This window comes from Homarus americanus, unplaced genomic scaffold (genome assembly GCF_018991925.1).
Source record: "Homarus americanus isolate GMGI-L3 unplaced genomic scaffold, GMGI_Hamer_2.0 scaffold23578, whole genome shotgun sequence".
NCBI lineage: Eukaryota > Metazoa > Arthropoda > Malacostraca > Decapoda > Nephropidae > Homarus > Homarus americanus.
The window spans coordinates 9,258,053-9,280,719 of NW_024733231.1; the positions used below are offsets into that span (position 1 = coordinate 9,258,053).

General features: G+C 40.3%; 1 protein-coding gene across 2 annotated transcripts; it reads left to right on the forward strand.

The window, feature by feature from the left end:
- Positions 1-2,398: 2,398 nt before the first annotated feature.
- Positions 2,399-22,354, forward strand: LOC121869743 (gastrula zinc finger protein XlCGF7.1-like). 2 transcript variants are annotated; one of them, XM_042371305.1, is made up of 3 exons: positions 2,399-2,753; positions 5,018-5,120; positions 19,255-22,354. In XM_042371305.1, exon 3 carries the CDS (start codon positions 19,288-19,290, stop codon positions 20,257-20,259), a length of 972 nt encoding a protein of 323 aa, XP_042227239.1. In that variant the 5' UTR covers positions 2,399-2,753; positions 5,018-5,120; positions 19,255-19,287; the 3' UTR covers positions 20,260-22,354. The 2 variants fall into 2 exon arrangements, with proteins under 2 accessions (XP_042227239.1, XP_042227240.1); XM_042371306.1 differs by having other exon boundaries at positions 2,399-2,735.
- The last annotated feature ends 313 nt before the right edge of the window (positions 22,355-22,667 follow it).

The window sequence follows — 22,667 nt, forward strand, 5'->3', positions numbered from 1 at the left end:
GGGAGAAAAGAGGGGTGTGTGGGTCGGCACTCAGACGCATGGGCCGCGTCGGGAGCAGGGGCTGCATCAGGAGGAGCGGCAGGGGTTACTGCTGGGCCGGGGGCGGCGTCTGAGGCAGGACGGGTGTGCTGGGGTAGGTAGGACGTGGTGCTTGGGGCAGGAAGAGGAGCGGCTGTCTGCTTAGAGTCGCAGAGCTGCTCTAGGGTGTCTAACCTGCGGTGCAGAGACAGTAGCTGTAGAGCTGCTGAGAGCTGCTTCTGTGTGGATAAGTCAGTCTTCCATGTTGCTTGAAGACTGGGAGAGTGATCAGTTTCTCCTCCATCCTGTGTGAGTGAGAATCTCCGGGGGTCACCATTTGTGGGGTACGGGTTGTTTGGGCTTCCATCCTGTGTGAGTGTGTCACTCCGAGGTCACCATTTGTGGGGTACGTGATGTTTGGGTTCTCACTCAGGATGGGATGGAGAAAGGAAACTCACAATGTGCTCTCTGTATACATGTTGTATTGGATGTACAATGCAGCTTGGTGCTGGGAAGGCAGCATAGTTACAAGCGTGATGTAGAGAGAGCTGGTTGGTGAGGATGGTCAGAGGAGTACAGCTTGTGGGTCGCCATGCTCGCCGGCGGGAGCGAGGGCCGCCAGGCAGGAGGAGGAGGTGGTGTTGCTTGCTGTGGCTGTAGCTAGAAGAAGAGAGAGGCCACCACGAGGTCAGGTCTTTTATAGCGGAAGTAGGCGTGGGTAGATAGTTGACCCCCGCTCCGTGGGCGGCGCTGGTTGACCTAGACCACGAGGCATACACTGGGGAATTGGTGGGGTCGGCTACTCAGCGACAAACAGCGTTTGTAGGGGAGAAATCCACTACAGTGTTGCTTGCTGGTTGATGTAGGTAGAAAGAGAGCGGTCACCACGAGGTTAGGTCTTTTATATCGGAGGTAGGCGTGGGTAGATAGTTGACCTCCGTCATGTAAGGCGGCGCTGGTTGACCTAGACCACGAGGCATACACTGGGGAATTCGCGGGGTCGGCTACTCAGCGAGAAACAGCGTTTGTAGGGGAGGGATCCTGTAGTGGATTTCTCCCCTACAAACGCTGTTTGTCGCTGAGTAGCCGACCCCACCAATTCCCCAGTGTATGCCTCGTGGTCTAGGTCAACCAGCGCCGCCATACATTACGGAGCGGGGGTCAACTACTAAGCCACGCCTACCCCCCGCTATTTAAGACCTGACCTCGTGGTGACCTGTCTCTTTCTACCTACACCAACCAGGCAGCAACACCTCCTCCTCCTCCGCCTGCCTGGCGGTCCTCGCTCCCGCCGGAGAGCATGGTGACCCACAAGCTGGTCCTCCTCTGAGCATCCTCACCAACCAGCTTTCTCTACATCACGCTGTGAACACCAAACATCCTGAACCCCACAATCCACTACAACACCCTAAGATGACGCTAAATTACAAATTAAAATCTCTCAGGATTATGATAAAGAATAAATTTCCAAAAATATTTTTTAGTTATTAAAAAATGTTAAGTACTTGAAAATAAAAAGAGCCGACCTTTTGGTGAAGAAGATAAATGAAAAGGAAAAGTAATCAGAGACGTGACCGATCGCCCAAGCGGCTAACGAGCCGATCAGTGGCGAAGAGGATAAAAGTAAAGTAAAAGAATATATTGGATCCCTGAATATTGAATTTCAAATTAGAGGTTTAGTTGAATTATAGGTACTTGTGTTAAAATAATTCTTTTAACTATATTTTTAGTTAGAATGTACGAAAGAATTCAAAATACATGAACTAATAACGTGTGATAATATTATATCCAACAGAATAAATACAGCGTAATATTCTCACACGAGTCACTACTCAGGCCGGTCAACGAGTCTCACGAGTCACTACTCAGGCCGGTCAACGAGTCTCACGAGTCACTACTCAGGCCGGTCAACGAGTCTCACGAGTCACTACTCACGCCGGTCAACGAGTCACACGAGTCACTACTCAGGCCGGTCAACGAGTCTCACGAGTCACTACTCACGCCGGTCAACGAGTCTCACGAGTCACTACTCAGGCCGGTCAATGAGTCTCACGAGTCACTACTCGGAAGCCAGTCGGCAGTCTCACGGGAGTCACCTCTCCCCGCCGGTCAGCAGGTCTCCTGATCACTACTCACGCCAGGTCAGCAGGTCTCACGAGTCACTACTCACGCCGGTCAGCAGGTCTCTCACGAGTCCTACTCCTCTGCCTCCAGTCAGCAGGTCTCACGAGTCACTACTCACGCGACCGGCAGTCTGGATGCTACTCACGCCAGTCAGCAGTCCACGAGTCACTACTCACATAGGTCAGCAGAGTCACACGAGTCACTACTCAGGCCGGTCAACGAGTCTCACAGAGTCACTACTCAGGCCGGTCAACGAGTCTCACGAGTCACTACTCACGCCGGTCAACGAGTCTCACGAGTCACTACTCAGGCCGGTCAACGAGTCTCACGAGTCACTACTCACGCCGGTCAACGAGTCTCACGAGTCACTACTCAGGCCGGTCAACGAGTCTCACGAGTCACTACTCAGGCCGGTCAACGAGTCTCACGAGTCACTACTCAGGCCGGTCAACGAGTCACACGAGTCACTGGTAGAGTTGTAGACGACACCAACGGAGGGGGAGTCCGTGTGTGTGTGTGTTGAACAATTACTACTTATTAAAGCTACAGACAACTTTGCCAGACATACTTTAACCGAGGACAATATTAAGCAGGTCAATATCTTTATCTTGGTAAGTTATATAAAGACACAAGATGTAGAATTAGGCTGAATTAATGAGAGTTGTTAATTTAAAGAGCCAGCCGTTCCTTCATCACCTTTGGCTCCTGCCTTAACATCAGCCAATTTAATCACTTATCAATATGTTCAACAACTATATGGGTAGTTATTGACGGTAAGTATTTACTACTTCACAACCGATTATTTTTAATGGTAAACGAAGTCAAAAACTCCGCAATTTAACTGTTTTCAAGTCGTAGTTATGGCAAATGTGTTAAAAAGTGTTTATTTAAAAGTTAAAGTTAACCCTAACCTTACTTAACCAAATTGGAAATGTTTTTGCTTTAGGACATGAGTCCCTAGGAATTGACCAATATGTTTTTCCAGTGTATTTTGGTGTGTTTTATATAAATCTGATCTTCATTTTTAGCAGAAATTGCTAGTTTTTGCCCAACAATAATGGGGGAGCCCTGGGAAATCTGTGTTTTGGGTGGGGGAGAAAACGAAAATGAGTCGTCTAACCTAACTCCTAGCCAGGGGCTCTGTCCCGGACCCCCGGCAGGCCTAACCTGACCCCTAGCTGGGGCGGATCCTGGTAGGCTTAGCTTAAACTAACCTAAATGGGTAAATTTGCACTTCCACCTCCCCATCTGTTAGAAAGTTAAAAATAAATTTTTCTAGTGTATTTATGTGTGTTTCGACCGAATATGACCTTCATTTCCTTCGGAAATTTTCCGGTTTTTTTATAAATTTTTTTCGAGACTTCGAAAAAAAATAATTGCTAGCCATATAAAAAATACACCAAAACACTAGAAAAACCTAACCTAACCTTACCTAACCTGACCTAACCTAACCTTACCTAACCTGACCTGACCTGACCTAACCTAACCTAACCTAACCTGACCTAACTGACTCTCACCATATGATGGAATCACCTATTTCTTACCTTATTGGCCTGGTTCTTGTTCGTCATTGGATTCTGAGATTCTTGCCAAATGCCACATATGTTGGTCTTTGCGATATTTACATTCAGTCTTGCTCTTAGTACACTTTACTGAGGTTGGAAGAACACCATGCTATCGAAAAAATGCTATAGTTTCTTCGTTTTTTTCCCAAAACTCGCAATCAGCTCCATATAATTGAAATGACACCCATCGCAGGCTTCCATGGTCGGAACTGAACTTGAATTTCGAAATATGAGACCCAAAATAAAAATCGATTTTGATTGGTCCAAAAATATTGTGAATTAAACCCAAAATCATTTTAATTGGTTGCAAAAAAAAAGAAAAGGTTTTTGATTGGTCGCATGACGTGTACGGGAACGCATGCGCGTGATGATTTATGAAGGAGACGCGCAGGAGACACGCAGTGTGAAAGGTGAAGTACGCGTTAAATGGCTGAAGATTATAGAAAAAAATCGAGAAAATTTTGGATTTCCTATCTCCATTAATATACATTTCCGGCGGTAATGTAATAGATGAAAATTATCTAATAATTAGACGTCTTCTTAGAATATGATAATAGATTAGCGGTAGTAAGTGGGAATGTTTAAACGCAATAATACCCCTAAATGTTTCAGTAGTTAAAAACTTTGGGGCGTGCCGTGTCTGAAAGTACATTACCTTAGTTAGAAATTGAAGGACCAGGGATACGTAAGAATTGGATAGAATGATCGTCTTTCTCGTAAAACTCGACAATAAACTTAAAATAATCGTAGGAGCACAAATGACAACCAACCTCCACCATGGCCAATGTGAGACTGGTCAATGAAATTACCCAGGCTGCTTCCCTTGAAAAAAATAAAATGTGATTGGTTGAAAAAAATTCGCGTGATGAAATCGATACATCATTGGTCACGACTGGATGACGTCAGTCAACATTGCGCATGCTTGATGCTCAGATAACATCTCACAAAGACTGAAAAGTACGTTAAATAAATTCAATTCATTTGTATCACTAGTATCCATTTCCGCCAGGTATATATGGGGTTCAAAATGGTCAGAATAGGGAGATCTAAGTGTTTCAGTAGTTTGTAACTTTTGGGGGCGCTGTCCAAAAGTAAAATAATACCACCAAATTTTACCATAATTACCCTAACCTAACCTTAAAAAAAATATATACAGGAGAAATACAGTACGTACAGTACAGTAAAGGTAAACTACCATTTTGTAAAAGCTTCATGAAATGTCGGTTATTAACATAGTATAGCTACTGTATATAAAAGGGAACATATCAATCACATTTAGAAACCTTTAACCAAATTAATATTTATTCTAGCTGTTGGTAGAGAGGCTTCCACTGCAAGGATCACCTGTCAGAAGCTCTTCCTTGGCACTATAAAATTGTCACTGTTTGCTGCTGCCTCTTGTTTACAATATTTGTGAGTCATAATTGTTTACTGTTGTTTTTGTGTTTTTTCTTGGTTTTAATTATATTCTCTGCTTCTGAAGTACCAAAATGTTTAAAGATACACCTTTACCTCTATGGTGATGGTGGGCAGGGCCACTGATCTCTGTAACACCCAAATTTTACTACTTTTCTTCGACAATATATATATATATATATATATATATATATATATATATATATATATATATATATATATATATATATATATATATATATATATATATATATATATATATATATATATATATATATATATCCATATATATATATATATATATATATATATATATATATATATATATATATATATATATACTGATAACCACAAGGAAAGAAGAAAACACGAAGTTCCCAAGCGCTTTCGTGTAATTCACATCTTCAGGGGTGAGTACAGACTAGAGAGAGAAATACAAACCAAGGTGTATATATACAGAGGAGGGTGAGACCAGGTCCACAATGGTCAGGTATTAGGTAATGACCCTACTAATCTTTAAATAGCACACAACGGTTGGTGGTCAGGTCAGATGGTCAGGTGACCCGGCCTTCTCACCTGGTTACAAATCTTCTTAATTACAAAATTGTCCAGCTTGTACATGCCGTTACTCAAATTCATGTTGAATGCTTCTGTATGTTCAATAAGACTAGATTCTATGATGTTCCTACTATCAATTGAATTACATGGTAATATTGAGGAGGCATTATCCCAGTCAATGCAATGCTTGTTATCCCTCAAATGAACAAACAGAGCATTGGATTCCTGGCCTGTCCTAACACTGTATTTGTGTTGTTTAATTCTAGTTGCAAGATCTTTTCCTGTCTGGCCTAAGTAAAACATATTACATTCCTTGCAAGGAACTTTATAAATGCAACCAATGCCTTCTCTTCTCCCTTCTCCCCCACCCCCATTCTAATTCCCATCATTGTCATCATCATCATCATCCAGGAGCCTTCTACATACACACCTCAAAGTAAGTGAACTTTACTACCTTTTTTGTTGAATTTAGGTAATTTTCGGTGAGCTGGAACCAATTACTCAAAAATCCATTGAAACAATGGTTTCGGTTAACGAGCAACCTGCTGGAACGGATTGTGCTCGTTAACCGAGGGACCACTGTAACTGAAAACAAATTATTGGAATGAAATAGTTTTATGTTTATTAAAAATCAAAACATTCTTGGTAAGTGAAAACAAAACTTAAAAATTCTATAGTAATACCAATACAGTACTTGTTAGTAAAAACACATGGTTAATACCTTATTATTCTAGTTGTGAAGTTTTCTAAAACTTATTTCATGGTGGTTTGTGGGCTGTTCTGTTAGCAAATGTTTCAATTATGTCATCAAAGTTTGGGTCTCTTGCAAGTTTCGATTTAATTATCAATGTTCCCAAATCTGTGAGGCATTCTTGACACATAGTTGACCTGAGGCAGTTTTTAACATGAGCTAATGTGCTGAACGACCTCTGCTTCACCCATAGTCACTGAAAGAGTGCAGAACATTGTGCACAACTACACAATAATTGAGAGATTAATTTGCAATTTTAAGTTCCTGAATCATATTTAGGAGGTCCAGTGGTCCACGTTGTTGATCTCAGCACTGTACATGTACCTGTACTCTTCAACAAATAATTTTCAGTTTTCTCCTGTGTGGATTTCAGTCATCTCCCTCTGTATTTCCATATACTGTAGACCAAAATTTCTCATCTAAAAACTTCATAGCCTAATAAAAAATTTTAAGGTTGGAAATCAAATTGCCGAGAATATCGTAAAAACATTTGTCGTGAACGAGTTTGCCGGATTTGAAATTGTCACTTCATCTGGGGTTTCACTGTGGAACATTTTCTGCTTCTTGGTGTGTTTTTCTGGAAATTCTGCCTTGATTTTATTAGCATTGGTAGTAAGCAGCTACCAAACAGGGAGGTACTACCGTCTGGGAAGATATTGGAAGCATAATGTATTGTCTAATGGTAGACCCTGCTGTCATATGGCATCACAAAAATTGTGACCAAGTCTCAGGTTACTGATCTGACTGACTTTCTGCCTCATTTACACACAATTGCAGGGTTTTAATTGTTTCTCTTACTGTGACAACACAACATACGGTACATACAGTATATTGTTTCACTATTGATTTTCATTTATTTTATATTTTTTTATTTATGGTCCTATATTATTATTATTGTTATTATTATTATTATTATTATTATTATTATTATTATTATATTTTTTCCCCCAGGCCCTGATGTGGGCCATTGACCTGTACTCTGGTGGGCTAATCCTGTAAGAGCTTTAGTTTCAAAGAGTAGACATTCCAGTTTTCTCAAACAAAGCTTAAGTTAACTAACAAACTTTCAATCTTCTAGACTTCAACATCAATGGCAGTGTTTGGAGTTTGTAGCAGTTTACTTCTGTAGTCATTTTGTACCAACAACTTTAAACGGATTGATGTCGAGATTTTACACTTGAATGATGTTATGTTTTCTGAAACACCCCATAGCACAGAACTTGTCTCTACAAGCAAATTTTGCTTATTCAAAGACTCCACAGCAGTGATAATCTTAGCCAAACGAGCTGCAGTTGGTCAGTAATATCTCTGTTAGCCGGAATCCCTCAAGCCCGGAACTCTCCGATAGCCGGAATTAAAATTTTCACGAAAAATCGTTCCCATGGCTGGAATTTTCTGGAAAATTCTGGCTTTGGGAACGATTTTCTAAGGGGTACATTTTCCGGAAAATTCTGGGTTTTATGGATGAAAATCAGGCGCATTTTCTGGAAATTCCGAGAAAAATTTACATTGCCCGAAAAATTCCGGGTTCAAGAGATGATGTAATGGGCAATTTCTGGAACTTCCGAGAAAATTTTTCCGTTACCCGGAAAATTTCGGGGACGAGGGATTTTTTCCGCCTTTGAGAGAGTCTTCTTATAACCCGGAAATCTCTCATCCCAGGAAGTGCTCTGCACCAACTGTTCTGGTTAGCGGGGATATCACCGTACAGAGTCCACCCGTGCACTCTAACGGGTATCTGACATTGAATGCAGAGAACTTCCAACGCACTCCTTCAGAATTTCCCATCGCTGGGGACTGCAACAAAACAGATTATACAGCTGTTGTACCATGTCCAGAAACTTGCTGCTTCAGGGCAACACTCAGCAGTGTGCACTCCACACAAGTTAAGACAGTGACAGACACATGGAGTGAACTTTGCTAAAGGATTCCACTGAAGAAAATTTGCTTGTGCACATTATATGCCCCACTCCTGTTACTTCCATTGTCGTAACCTTGTTGATGACATTCAATAACAGGAATCGAGTTTTTCAGGTGTTGAGCAAATCAAGTTGGCAATAGCAACTTGCTGTTTTTTTGTTTTTTGCTACAATCACTGAATTCCATAATTCATTCTTGTACTTCATATTTGGTTGTTTCTTTATTGAGGTTAACATAATGTAAGATGAATGTTGTTTGTTCAACATGACTTGAGTTGGATCAATAATAATAGAATAATACTTTGCATTTGTTCTCTGTTCTGAGATAGCAACTCTAACATGATCTATGTTAGGCAAGAACTTAGAGCCAGCCTGGTGAGAGTACAGGAGGAGGATGTTTTGGAAGATTCAAAGTGGTGTAAATTTTAACTAAATGGGAGAGACTTACTTATTGGAATTGAAACAGTTTATTTAGCCAGAAAAACACAGATACAGAGTGGATAATAATAACAATATTTACATGGCTGAGCCAGTTGAGAACCTGAGCTCTCTTTGAGGCACCTGATATATACTATACAGTACAGTACATTTATCTCAAGGAAGTATTATGTAACATTTAGTAACATCTGGAATAGTACAATAGCATGGTGGCAATAAAAACATCTCATAATATTAACACGGTTATCACTTCAATATATATTAATTTTATTTATTTATTATTTTTTTATATACTTTTATTTTAATTTTAAGTACAGGTATAGGTATACATAAATTACAGTGGAATTGAAAAACATAAATATAATAGGGAAGCAGTACAACATGGTTTTTACAGTATTAAGGTTGAACAAGAGGACAGAGCTGTCAGGAGTATGTCTAGTTGGCAAATATATTTATTGCAATGGTAATTACTTATCTATTTACATGATAATTTCCGATAAAATGGTTTTGGTGGTACAATAAAAGCAGGTACTGTAAATATAGTAAGTGTTACAAGAAGTATTAATACTTTGATAATAGATATTTTTTAAGATGATTTAAAGGAAGGGAGCGTAGTCTTTGCTCGGATGGGTGGGGGCAAGTTGTTCCACACCTTCACACCGTGATATTTTATGGAGGTCTGGGACTGAGAGGAGCGCATGGGGGGTGGTCTTAGTAGCTCTGGGTGCCTTATGTTGTATCTCTGATTATTCCAGAACTGGAAATAATTATTGTCAAGCAAGTGATTGATAGATCTGTAAACAAAGAGGACACAGCAATAGGTGTTAATACCTTTGAATTTTAACATTTTTAATTTTGCAAATTTTTCATTTGTATGATGTTTTTTTCAAGTAGGTCATTGTCTGCATAACTCTCTTTTGTGCAGTAACCAGGGATTGTGTTTTGAAGAACCAGAGGCCCCCATAGTGTGTGACAGTGTATCAGGTGTTGGTAAACAAGATCACGATAGATTTCTTTCATTGCTGTGAGAGTGAGTGACTGTCGGGTGTGATACATGACACTGCACTGTTTATTGAGTTTACTGTGAATGGCTTGAATGTGGTTTCTCCAGTTAAGTTTCTCATCAACAATAACTCCGAGGAATTTAGTATTTTGTTCGTGTTTGAGGACTGTATTACCAAGGTACAGGGGGTCCAAGTCTGGGGGTAAGTTTTTCCTTCTGTGAAAGATCATGTAGTGGTTTTCTCAAGGTTTAAGGTTAGTTTATTACGTATTACCTAGGTCCTGACTTTAGTCAATTCAATGTTCATAGTTCACATCAAGGAATGGAGATCTGAGTTGCTGGCATAGAGATTACTATCGTTTGAAAATAAGTTGTATTTTATGAGTGTGCTGGAGTGGACTATATCGTTTATGTACAACAAAAACAGTACAGTATAGGACCGAGAATGGAGCCTTGAGGGACGCCATATAAGATTGGCGAGGAGTCAGATTGGTGATTATTATAGCAGACATACTGCTTCCTGTTGGACAGATACGGGGTAAACCAATTGTGGGACAGGCCCCTAACACTGTAATGTTCAAGCTTTGACAGGAGGATGGTATGGTCGACAGTATCGAAGGCTTTAGAGAGGTCCAAGAATATACCGACTATGAACTAACTGTTATCAAAGGAATTTAAGTTGTCATTAGTAAAGGATAGCAGAGCACTCTCAGTCGACCTACTACCTCTAAATCCAAACTGAGAGTCTGTAAGGATGTTATTGACACTGCAGAATGAATTTAGTCTACTACATGCTAGCTTCTCCAGTATCTTACTTAAGGCTGGGAGGACTGATATGGGGCAGTAATTCTTGAAGAGACCTTTGTTCCCAGATTTTTTATTAGCTGGGTGAACTTTAGCAATTTTCAGTTTATCCAGAAAGACACCACTAGTGAAGGAGGAACTACAAATGTGTAGGAGAACAGGTAATAATAAGTGGGCTACTTTCTTATTGATGCTCATTGGTATACAGGTGCTCCCCGACTTACGACGGGGTTAGGGACCCAAATCCAGGTCGTAAGTCCGACATGGTCGTAAGTCTGACAAAAAAAAAAAAAAAAATTCAAAATTGTTTTTAAAAAAAAATTTATAAATCAACAATGAAATGCAGTACACTAAACGTAATAAATAATGAGGAATGGATACAGTACAGTAAAAGTAATAAATAATGAGGAATGGATACAGTGTGACTGAGCACTTACATTAAATGTAGTCAGCTGAATGCACACAGGGTCCCCATAATTTTCTATTTACAGGATACATGGAGACTATATTAATTGGAAGAAGCAGAAGAGGAGACAGGGCTGGGTGGGTCATCAATGTCGCTTCCTTCAGACAGGTTTATGTACTGTGAAAACTTGCTGGTTGAAGGTATTGGATTATCTTGAGGGAGTGAAGAGGCAGCACTGGTGGGGCGTGAGGAGACCGCACTGGAGGACTTCTTGAAATAGATGTCCAATTTAGACTGCACAGTTTGCTTTTTCTTTTCATTATAAATTTCTCTGTAGCAAGCAAGTGCATCTTGGATCGTTCTGTCAACTTTGGCATAACGCTCATAATTTTGATTCATGCCATCAAACATTTGCATTGCTTTATTAATTGTAGCAAATGCCTCTGCCATTTGTTTCACTGAAAACTTTTTGGGGGGGTGCAGGTTCTTCTTCTACATTTTGTCTCTCTTCTTCCTCTGCAATTTTCTGTGCATCTAGTTCAATAAGATCCTCGTTACTGAGCTCTTCTGCTACACTTTCAACCAACTGTCCAACATCTTCATTATCAATTTCTAACTCCAGCTGTTTACCTAACTCCACTATCTTGTTACTAATATCCGAAATAACTTCACTTTCATTAAATCCTTTGAAACTGTGGACATATCTTTTTAGGATTTTCTTCCATATTCCATTCATGCAATGTTTTGTAACCTGATCCCATGCTGCACTAATGTTCTTTATACATGACAAAATGTTGTACTCCTTCCAAAACTCTCTGAGCTTTTTCTCACCTTCAGTAGCAGCAACAGCCTGAGCGAAGGTCGTGCGTAAATAATACCTTTTAAAGGCAGCAATTGCACCTTGATCCATGGGTTGGATGACAGAGGTAGTGTTAGGTGGAATGTACACTACCTTAACATCAGGGTGCATGTTGTCCAGGTGTGGTGGGTGTTCCGGAGCATTATCCAAAATCAGTAAAATCTTGAATGGAATCTGTTGTTGCAGACAATACTCCTTGGCTCGTGGAATGAAACAAGTCATGAACCAATCCTGAAACACTACTAGAGTCATCCAGGCTCTCTTATTACTGCGATAAAACACTGGCAGTGTGTGCTTGCTTACATGTTTAAAAGCCCTGGGGTTCTCTGAATGATAGATCATGAAGGGCTTTAGCTGGAACCAGCAACTTTCCCCCCCAACAGAAGTGTAATTCTGTCCTTGAATGCCTTGAATCCGGGCATTGTTTTCGCCTCTTTGTGGATGTATGTCCGCTCAGGCATGCTCTTCCACAATAATCCATTCTCATCCACATTGAATATTTGCTCAGGCAAATAATTCCCTTCCAAAATCACATCATCTAACTCCTCCTTAAAAGCTTCGGCAGCACCAACATCGGCACTAGCTGCCTCTCCACTCACCTTAACATTGTGTAGACTGTAGCGTTTTTTAAATCTATCAAACCACCCACGACTTCCTGTAAAGGTTTGATCACATTCATCTCCTGCCTGCTCCTTCAGGCTTTGGAACAGGCTTCTTGCTTTAGCCTGTATGGTTAGAAGGCTTAAGGGTACACGCTTCTGTATCTGGTCTTCTATCCATATCACCAATAATTTTTCCATATTGTGAATAGGACCTTGTCTTCTCTTTGATATTGTAGTTCCCTTTATAGGTGTTGTTCCTTTCACTACTTCACGAATATGTTCCTTGTCCTTCAGAATAGTGGATATAGTCGAGTGTGAGAAACCTAGGTCGTGTGAGATTGTTGCTACTGTTTTTCCATTCTCATGCTGTGTTATTATCTTCATTTTCATCTCAAAAGTAATTGCCTGTCTCCTTTTCTTTGGAACACCACCAGCACTCCCCCTTTTACGCTTTCTAGTCATTATAAAGTCAATTAAATACGATAATAACGAAAGTTCACAGACCGATCAGTATAGGATACGATAGCCAAACACAAACAAAGCGCTCCACTGAGTGAGTGTACCCACGAGACGACCCGAGACGCGCCACCCACTCGCCCCGGACGGGAACGTTTCGGTATAGAAAATGCGCGCGTCATTTGAAAATATTTTTGGTCACGACTGCCGCGGTCGTATGTCCCGACGGACGTACGGTCAAAGCAGGTCGTAAGTACCAAGGGACGTAAGTCCATGTGGTCGTAAGTCGGGGTCTAGCTGTATTGTCTTTGCCTGCTGCTGCATCTTTGGACATTTTTATGATGACCAGTAATTCATCTGCTGTGACGGGATAAGAACAGCTCATTTTGCTGTCTGTTTTGCAGGTAGGCACTAAATTCCTCATGGTGATCAGGGATGTTCTCTGCAAGATTTTTGCCAACATTAATAAAATACTGAAGTGGTTGGCAATGGAGGAGGGTTCCGTTACAACTGAATCATTTATCATAAAAGCTGAGTGGGAGGCTGAGTGTTCCTGTTCTGAATAGAATTTGACATTTCAGGTTTTCTTACTGTCACCTGATGCTGACTGGAGCTTATTGGAATAATAGTTATGTCTGGCTTTTCTAACTGCTTGAGTTACTCTATTTCTGATACTTCGGTAAGCATCACCGAAAGTTATGGATCTGTTTGCAAATTTCCTTTGGAATGGAATTTGTGTTTTTCTTTTATCATTATCTTAATTTTGTTTGGAAATGGATACAGTTTTCACTGACTTAGTCTTGAGCGGGAAGCATTTATCAAAGCAAGCAATGAAGATACAAGAGAAGTTGCACCTTTTCACGTTAGGGTTGTCGGAGGCATAGACGAGATCCCACTTATCAGTCATTAAGTTGTTTTAAAAAAGGAGCATGTTGTCGGTGCAGTAGTCTCTGTATTGTACTGGGACTTTACTAGATCTGTTGTAGTACTCGAGTTGGCCGGCAGGGGGGGAACTCTCAGGTGATAGCGACAGTGGCTGGTTCCCCCTCAGTGAGGAGGGGGTTCTCGAGGGGCTGGGGGTGTGGGTTGGTACAGCGGGTGGGCGGGTGTCCACTTGCTCGATCCCTCACAACAAGAGTTTTATGACTGAACGTCACATATTTCCCTTGTTTCCTGGCTTCTTTAAACTGGTCCATTTGCTGTAGGCGGGCTTTAGTTGTACCTGGGCAGAGGTCCTCTTTGACGAAGATAGTAATGCCTTTCAGCTTACTGCGTTGATAAAACACTTTGTCCCGGTCAGAGGGGGATGAGAGGGGGTGGGAGGAGTTGGGTTCCCGATGCGTTGAACACGATCAAACTTTACTTCAGGAAGTATAAAATGGTCATTCAGCAGGCGTAAAATTTTGTACTGGGATGACTTCCAGTTCTTATGAGCATCTTCAGCTACTCCGGCAATCCTGAGGTTGTTTCGCCGCCCTTTGTCATCCACATAATCCACCCGGTCTGCTGTTGTCGTTAGTTCCGTTTTGAGCTTGGAATTCTCCTCACTCAGCTGTTGAACTTGGGTCTTGAGTGTTCGGTTCTCTTCAGCTTCAACGTTCAAATTTGCTTGTAAGTCACTTATTTCCTTTGTGAGAATTCTAAGATTCTTTTAATCTCACTTAGCTGGTCAGTGAGATGCCAGTCAGCTTCTTCTAGCTTCCTGATGGTCTCCTTATTCATTTGTTGTATAATGTCCTGTATGAGAGTCTGTTGGACTTCCATTATCACATCAGTCAGCTGTTGTTTCGTGAAGTTTGAATGTTTGATACGAGAGGCCAACTTAGACATATTGGAGCTAGTGAGGGCTGAGTAGCTGGCAGTAGTGAGACGGTCTAGGTGTGTGGTCAGCTGGGTGGCCTGGTGGGACGGTGGGGGGGGGGGACAGGGCTCAGATTACAAGCTGAGGCACTGATGGGAGTTTGGTGGGCCTACATCTCACGTGGTAGTCACAGATTCACCAGTAAATTGATAAATATATCTACTTAGGGGGATCACAGAGTGATATTATACTGGTCATGACACTCACTAGTCACTCATGAATCAGATTTCCTAGAAATCAGACTGGGTACTCCTGGAAAGATCCTGTTTTCCGACGAAAAATGCGGAGCTCCCACACACATGTCCCACCACTAGTCACTACACCACTGTAGCTTATTAAACCAGAGCAACTTAAGAGCCTTAAAAGACAATGCAATGGTGCTCAACCCTAGCCACCCCCTTATCATGGGGGAATTTAACTACCTATGGCGACATCGACTGGAGAAATGAAACCACACCAAATGATCTTTTCGCACACCAAATGATCTTTTCGTAGAAACTCTGAGACAATTTTCTGTTCCAACATGTTAAAGAGCCAGCTCATTACAGAGGGGAGCAAACACCCAAATTTCGTATTTTCGAGTCCCAACGTCAGTGATTGCGCTGTGTACTGAAAATTTTTTCGTTTGTAATTCACTTTAAAATGGCTGGCAAGCTAAAGGTGAGAGTTTTGTGGTGCTGAGAAGAAAAAGAGACGCCCATTTTAGATTTTCTATGTATTATTTGCGCATTTTCGACTTACGACCACTTCGACTTACGACCTGGATTTGGGTCCCTAACCCTGTCGTAAGTCGAGGGGTGACCGTATGCCATTTCAAGAGCAAAAAAGTCCCACATTGATGCATCAGCCTTGAATGGGAACTGTACAAAATCAAAAGACTCAGTGAACAAGTTAGGAAATCTATCATTAATGTTTTTGGAAAGGTTGTGCAAATAATCCAACAAATCCTGTTTCTCCTCCATATGATCCACTGTGATATCAAAGTCCAAGTCCATTGTTGCTTTGAATTCTTAAATCCAAGTAATGGAGAAACGGGAAAAAAATTGCCAGCTACTGCTTGACCTCGAATCGACTGCAGCTTGCGTATGAAAGCCTTAACTGCACATAGGAGGTTAAAATCCCATTTGCCTTTTCCTTTAAGTTCTGTATTGAGCTTGTTAATGTGATGAAATACATCTCTCAGAAGTGCCAATCACACTAGGAAGTGGTGATTATTGAAATATTGGGCGTTCATATGACTTTGAACTTGCAGGAAATTAGGTACAGGTATTCAATTACGAAGAATAAAAACCCTCTCTCGGGTCTTCCCACAAGAAAGTCATTATTTTCTTCAATGCTTAGCTGCTTGAACATGCACCTACAGTACAGTATTCAATTCCCTAGTTTTAAATGTAGTTCATAATATTAACCACTGATTGCGTCAACTCACTGAAACTCTTGAGTTAATTCCTTTTATACCAAGCTTTGTCTGTGAATGATGCAGTGAGTTGTTTTTAATGTGAGGATGCTTTCTTGATAAAAATTCCCACAATCCAATATTGTTCACCATCACTGATGGTGCACCATCCATGCTGCATTCGGTAACTTTACTCCAGTCCAATTTGTTTTCTGTAAAGAACTTGTTTATAGCATTGAATACATTCTCACCTTTGGATGTAGTTTTGAGTGGAATACAGATGAGTAACTCTTCTGCAACTGAACATTCCTTAAGAAACCTTCCATAGACCAGAAGCTGTGGCTGTGATCTGTTGACTCCTCCACTGCCAATGCTGTCCAGGGGGAATATCTGCTCTTTCAAGTCCACTGCAGTACACTGGATGTGTCGTGTGATTACTTAAAGGTGTTTTATCAACATCGTGAATCAACTTTTTGGCAAAAGAGTCTCCTTCAAATATTTCCCAAAAATTTTGCAAAGAAGTTTTTGTTTTAGTTTCTCTCTCTATGAATGGAAATTTTTCCTGGGCAATGAGAATAGCTGTCTTGTATGAGAAGATTTCAGTCTGTTCCTTCTGAATAAGAGCTTTAGTAAGTACATACTGGGATTTTGTCAGTTCCTTGTTATGTTGTTGGAAAACTCTGCTTTGAGCCTCTCCTGACAGTGAAGCAATGTTGACATGGGTATCCAAATGTTTCTCAAGTTTGTTTGGTTTCAAGGATTCCTTAGCAATTTCCTTAGAGCACATGACACAACTCCATACTTTTCCATTACAGCTGTAACACAAAGTTTCAATGCAATTATTGTTTGTTTATGATAGTAAAACAAAATTAACAAAGCAATTTATATCAGTGCGCTAAGAGAACGCACCACTCCTAGAGCACAATTCCACCCAAAACTAAGCATCCTACACAGCACCCATCTGTCTGAGAAGTTGGATGCTGCTGATATCAAAATTTTTACAAAGACATTGTAACAACTGCACAATGATATAAAAAAAAATCACTGACACAATGCTGTGTTCTTAAGTACAGTAATCACTACTGTAGATGATAGAAAACCCTTAATGTTTTCCCTTCCCAGAGTTCAGGAGCAAATTAAATTTTTAAGTGTAGGCCAGCCGGTAACTGGTCGACACGTTTAATTAATTGTGTGCCAAGCCTCTCGCCAGGCCGAGCCCGAGATCGTCAACGGCTTAATTTCGGGTACCTGATTTATATCCGCTGCCCTAACAGAACATCCCATTAACTTAACAATTAACATCTTTCAGAAAAATAATGGCACTATGACAAGACAAACAAATGTCAGGCGAAGAATGACAAAAATGATTCAGGGACTTAGAAACCTTCCATATCAGGATAGGTTAAAGAAACTTAACTTGCATTCCCTAGAAAGACGAAGAGTGCGGGGAGATATGATAGAAGTATTTAAGTGGGTGAAAGGAATCAATAAAGGGGATATAGATAAAGTTCTTGTAATATCCGAGCAGGATAGGACTCGGAGCAACGGATTCAAGTTGGATAAGTTTAGGTTTAGGAGGGAGATAGGAAGAAACTGGTTCACAAATAGGGTGGTGGACGAGTGGAACAAGCTTAGCAACTTTGTAGTAAGTGCGGGAACTCTGGAAAGTTTCAAAAGGAGGCTAGATAGATTCATGGATGATAGAGAGTGGTAGTAACTCAAGACAGGAGCTGCCATGCACAGGCCAACCGGCCTATTGCAGACTCCTTATTTTCTTATGTTCTTATGTTCTTATATATGGCAAACGCGTATCTGCTGGCTGGCACGACCTTGACACCGCATCAATGGACCATGTGACCCCAGCTACCTCACGAGCTCCTTGTGACCCAGGGCTTGGGAAACGCTGACCTAGATGAAAATATGCAGCTAAAACCATTAAGGAAAAGCTAAATGAGCGTTAAATGCAACTGCCATTTGCATTTGACGCTTGCTGCACGGCCTCAATATTCGGCAGAGGTACGGTACCTAGTTGGGACGTCGCCTCTGCTGACCTATAGTAACGGGCTCCCATACTCGGCTCCCCCCTCCCATTCCCCTGCTAAGCGTTCTAACTTTCACACATTAAATAATGTTTAGTACAGTACCTTTGTTTTTGACCTTATGATACATAGTTATTCTTTTTAATTCTTTTACACATTCTGTTTGAAGAAAGTTAAGTTAATCTCTCTTAATATACAAGTTTACAAGTTCCATTCCTTGGCGAATAACAAATGTTTACTGTATTCCTTTTATGTGTTTGCCGTTAGGACAATTATTTATTTATTTCTTTTTTCACAATATGTATGTCGGATGGTTTGTACATGTAACTGAGTACATGAAGTACATGAGTTGAGTACAGTTTGCCAGGATAATTTGCAGATTTTTAATTTGCAGTCCTCTATTATTTGCGGATTACACCCTGGATGTACCCAAGAATGTCTGCGGATAGTTTTAAAGTTGCTGGTGTTTTCGTGGCTGGGACAGGAAGCAATTCGTTCTAGAGACAGTGATTTCCTTTACTTGTATTGTATATATGTGTGTAATAATAAAATTAATGGTTGCCCCTCGTGTAACGAGGATGGCCGGCCCAAGGGCCCCCTAGGCGTGAATTTGTTAAGGTGTAGAAGCTGTCACCAACACAACAACCACACCCTTAGTTAACGAGTTGCATGACCCAGTGTCAAGGAATAGTCCGAGAAGACCGGACAACTCGCCAAGTGCACTGGCTAACCCTTGCCCTGGAATACGATCCGCAAATCAATTAACATCCAGGTTACCAATTCCTGTAACTAAATAAATTTACGTTACAACTCTGGTAAACTGTCACTGCTTAGGGCACTACAAGCATCACTAGATTTATAAACAATAACTCTCATAGATAAGGATGTGCATGAATTTATCTGCAAACTTTCAGGCATAAACTATGATTAAATATAATGTAACTCTCTTTAAAATATTTCCAGTTAGTTATTTGTAGTTCACATTAATTAATGGGATGTTTAATAATAATCTTAACTAAGAACAAATATTTTGTTTCAGGTATCACATCTCAGGACCAAGTTGAAGTTCACAATGTCAAGCAAGGAAAAAAAATTTTCATGTGAGGAATGTGGGAAACGGTTTTCTGGAAATAGTGATCTGAAGAGACACTTGTTTGTACACAATGGTATAAAAAAGTTTAAGTGTGATGAATGTGACAAACAGTTTTCCTTAAATAGTAATCTCAAGAGACACTTGCGTGTTGTGCACGAAGGTATTAAGAAGTTTCAATGTGATGAATGTGGAAAACACTTTGGAGGGAAGGCTGATCTCAAGAGACACATGATTGTGCACAATACCTGTAGTATTATAATTAAAAAGTTTAAATGTGATAAATGTGGGAAACAGTTTACCCAAAAGAGTTCACTCAAAACACACGCTGTTGTGCACAATCCTGTTAAAAAGTTTAGTTGTGATAAATGTGGGAAATGTTTTGCCCAAAAGAATTCACTCAAAACACACACACTCGTGCACAATGGTATTAAAAATTTTAAATGCAATGAGTGTGAGAAACAGTTTTCCATTAAGAGTAACCTCACTGCACACTTACTTGTGCACAATGGTTTAAAAAAGTTCAAATGTGATGATTGTGGGAAACATTTTGCACTTAAGGGTCAACTCAAGAAACACATACTGGGGCACAATGGCATTAAAAACTTCAAATGTGATGAATGTGGGAAGTTTTTTGCCCAAAGGAGTTCTCTCAAAGCACATCAACTTAGGCACTCTGGTGTTAAAAAACTTTTCAAGTGTGATGAATGTGGGAAACATTTTGCATTCAAGGGTCATCTGAAGAGGCACATACTTTTACACACTGGTATTAAGAAGTTTAAGTGTGATGAATGTGGGAAACTTTTTGCCCAAAATGATGCTCTCAAGGCACACACACAGACACACAGTGGTATTAAGAATTTCAAATGTGATAATTGTGGAAAACATTTTGGCTATAAGAGTACTCTCAAGGCACACATACTTGCACACAAATGTATAAAAGAGTTTAAATAAGATGAATATTGGAAATGCTTTTCCCAGAAGGACCATCTGAAATACCATAAACTTTTACAGTACATAAACAAAAATAGAATTGAATTAATGTTTGAATTACTTTAGCAGAAGTTAAATGTGACTCAATATACTTGACTACTGTAATATAGATTAATATAAAGCTTCTTCAGTAACAACCTATCTAAACAGAAGTGACTAATGCCATTTTTGTAAATGTTAAACAAGCTTTTGTAAGTAAAATAAACTTGTGTTAGTTGTGATGGTAAAAAAGTAAGATTTATTTTGCTGGTCAAATCAGGTGTTGATGTGTACTGTACTTAACCATGTCATGTTGTCACTTGTAAACTGTGCATCATATGATTGTTAATCACATGTACTGTACATCATCATATGTTAAATCTTTCTAGTGATCTTTTTCATTCCTATATGGTACAGGTCTCCCCCGATTTATGATATTCTGCGTTAACGATGGTGATGTATTAAGACCACCCACTATTTGCGATGTAAACAGTCCACATGAACGATGGTCATCGTCTGCCGTAAGCACTTAAGTCACAAAAAAAACAATGTAAGCTTTAGTGATGTCATCTCACTGTAAGAAAAAACAAAAAAATCACTGCTAAGTAACAACACTGATACTGACTGTTGAATAACTTGATTGCGGTCATATGGCATCACTAGGGAATAAAGCTTGGTACTGTACTATAGTGCCCAGGCTGGACACTAGGTGGTGTGCATGATTGCTGGTGTTGTTCCCTTGGATATACTGGACCATATGTGTTACACCCCCTTTACCCATGGTGTCTACACAATACTCCCCCATATTGACCCTGATGTCTTTCTACAAGACTCACTGGGTTACACCAAACCCAACTGTAACTATTACTTTCCTGACTCACCTGAGTTTAGTTCCATCCTTATACTACCTCAATCCTTCTCCCCAATTAGCCATAATATCAGCAGCATCCCCTTCACTTAGTTACATTTATAGATCAGTGTATATCTTTTATTGTCCACAAATTGATGTACTTGGGTTCTGTGAGACCAAACTCACTAATGATATTGAACATTGTTTAGCATTCCTAATTATACTGGACACTGCGTCAATACGTCTTGACACAGTGGTAGTGTCACGCCACAAGTTGATATTAAGTACTATATAACACTTGTGTAAGAGATAATTTAAATGTTCAGGAGGAGTACTATCGTGCACAAAAGTCGTGTCCACTACCCAGCCACAGTGAGGGTTCGAATAACCCGAGTTTGAAATTTCGAAACAGCTGGGGGAAATGCTATGGTCGGCCAACAGATGTCGCCCACTGTAGTGTGTGTGGGGGATAGAGGAGGTGGGGGCTGAATGAGAGGCAGGTTGTGTGAGAGTGGAGCATTATCATGAACCCTATACACGGTACTGATAACTTGAGAAATGTGACAGATGGTTTATATTACTGATAAGATTGAATTATATAGGTTTTAATGCAGTGTTTCCGAAAGATAAAACGAGGCTGAAGCAGCATAATTAGTATAGTCCTGTTGAACAAATATTACTGCACGTAACAGTATCTCAGGTGTTAGAACAGCAGTATAGAAAAAGTTATTTTCTGTGGAGATGTGCGACAAAGCTCCCTGGGCCCCAGCGTTTCACCTCCCCACATTATTCCCTATGATGTCACTCGGACATGCATGCTTCTACAACTGTGCGGCATATACAATGTCTTATGATGAGTATTCATATGCAGTATTTGGCATTGTCACTGACACTGATGGCTGCAGTAAATTTAGGGAAAGGCTATGATTTCTTGTAATTGGAAGATTATGGACTCTGGGGTGCAAGACCCTTTGGAGGGTAGGATGGCTGGGGTTTGGGATTATGCATAAGAAGAAAAAGTTACAAACATGAATAAAGGCTAAGGAAAAAGAACCTTCCGGCCTCAACCAGACTGCTACATGATATATGGTCTTAAATTGTTCACTAAAGTGGTTTATTTATTATTTATACCACCATAATTTCAAGCTGCCTTTTTAACTACGTTTTGTCTTACAGTTGTTTCTTTATGGTTACGAATTCATGGAACAGGTGCAGTGCCCTGGGTGCTTATTGCCGCTCAGGTCACAATGTGACCTGAGCGGCAATAAGCAGGCTAATAACATTATTTGGATTTACATAATTATGTACTGTACTATAGTCTGTTCTCTCCAGTTTTGCGAAACTTTGATCATATCATAAGGTCTCATTATAATGTATATATTTACATGAAATATATTGTTACCTAAGATAATAAATACTATTGAAATTCAGAAATCATCACATCCCAGGATCTTTGTATAGAAGAGCAGGAGGAACAATGCTAGTAATGCCATCAGACACACGATGGAACAGTGACAGATTCTATTGAATCTTATTTAAA

Excerpts from the sequence above, each read along its gene's own strand:
- LOC121869743 (XM_042371305.1), top strand. The coding sequence starts at position 19,288 with ATGTCAAGCAAGGAAAAAAAATTTTCATGTGAGGAATGTGGGAAACGG.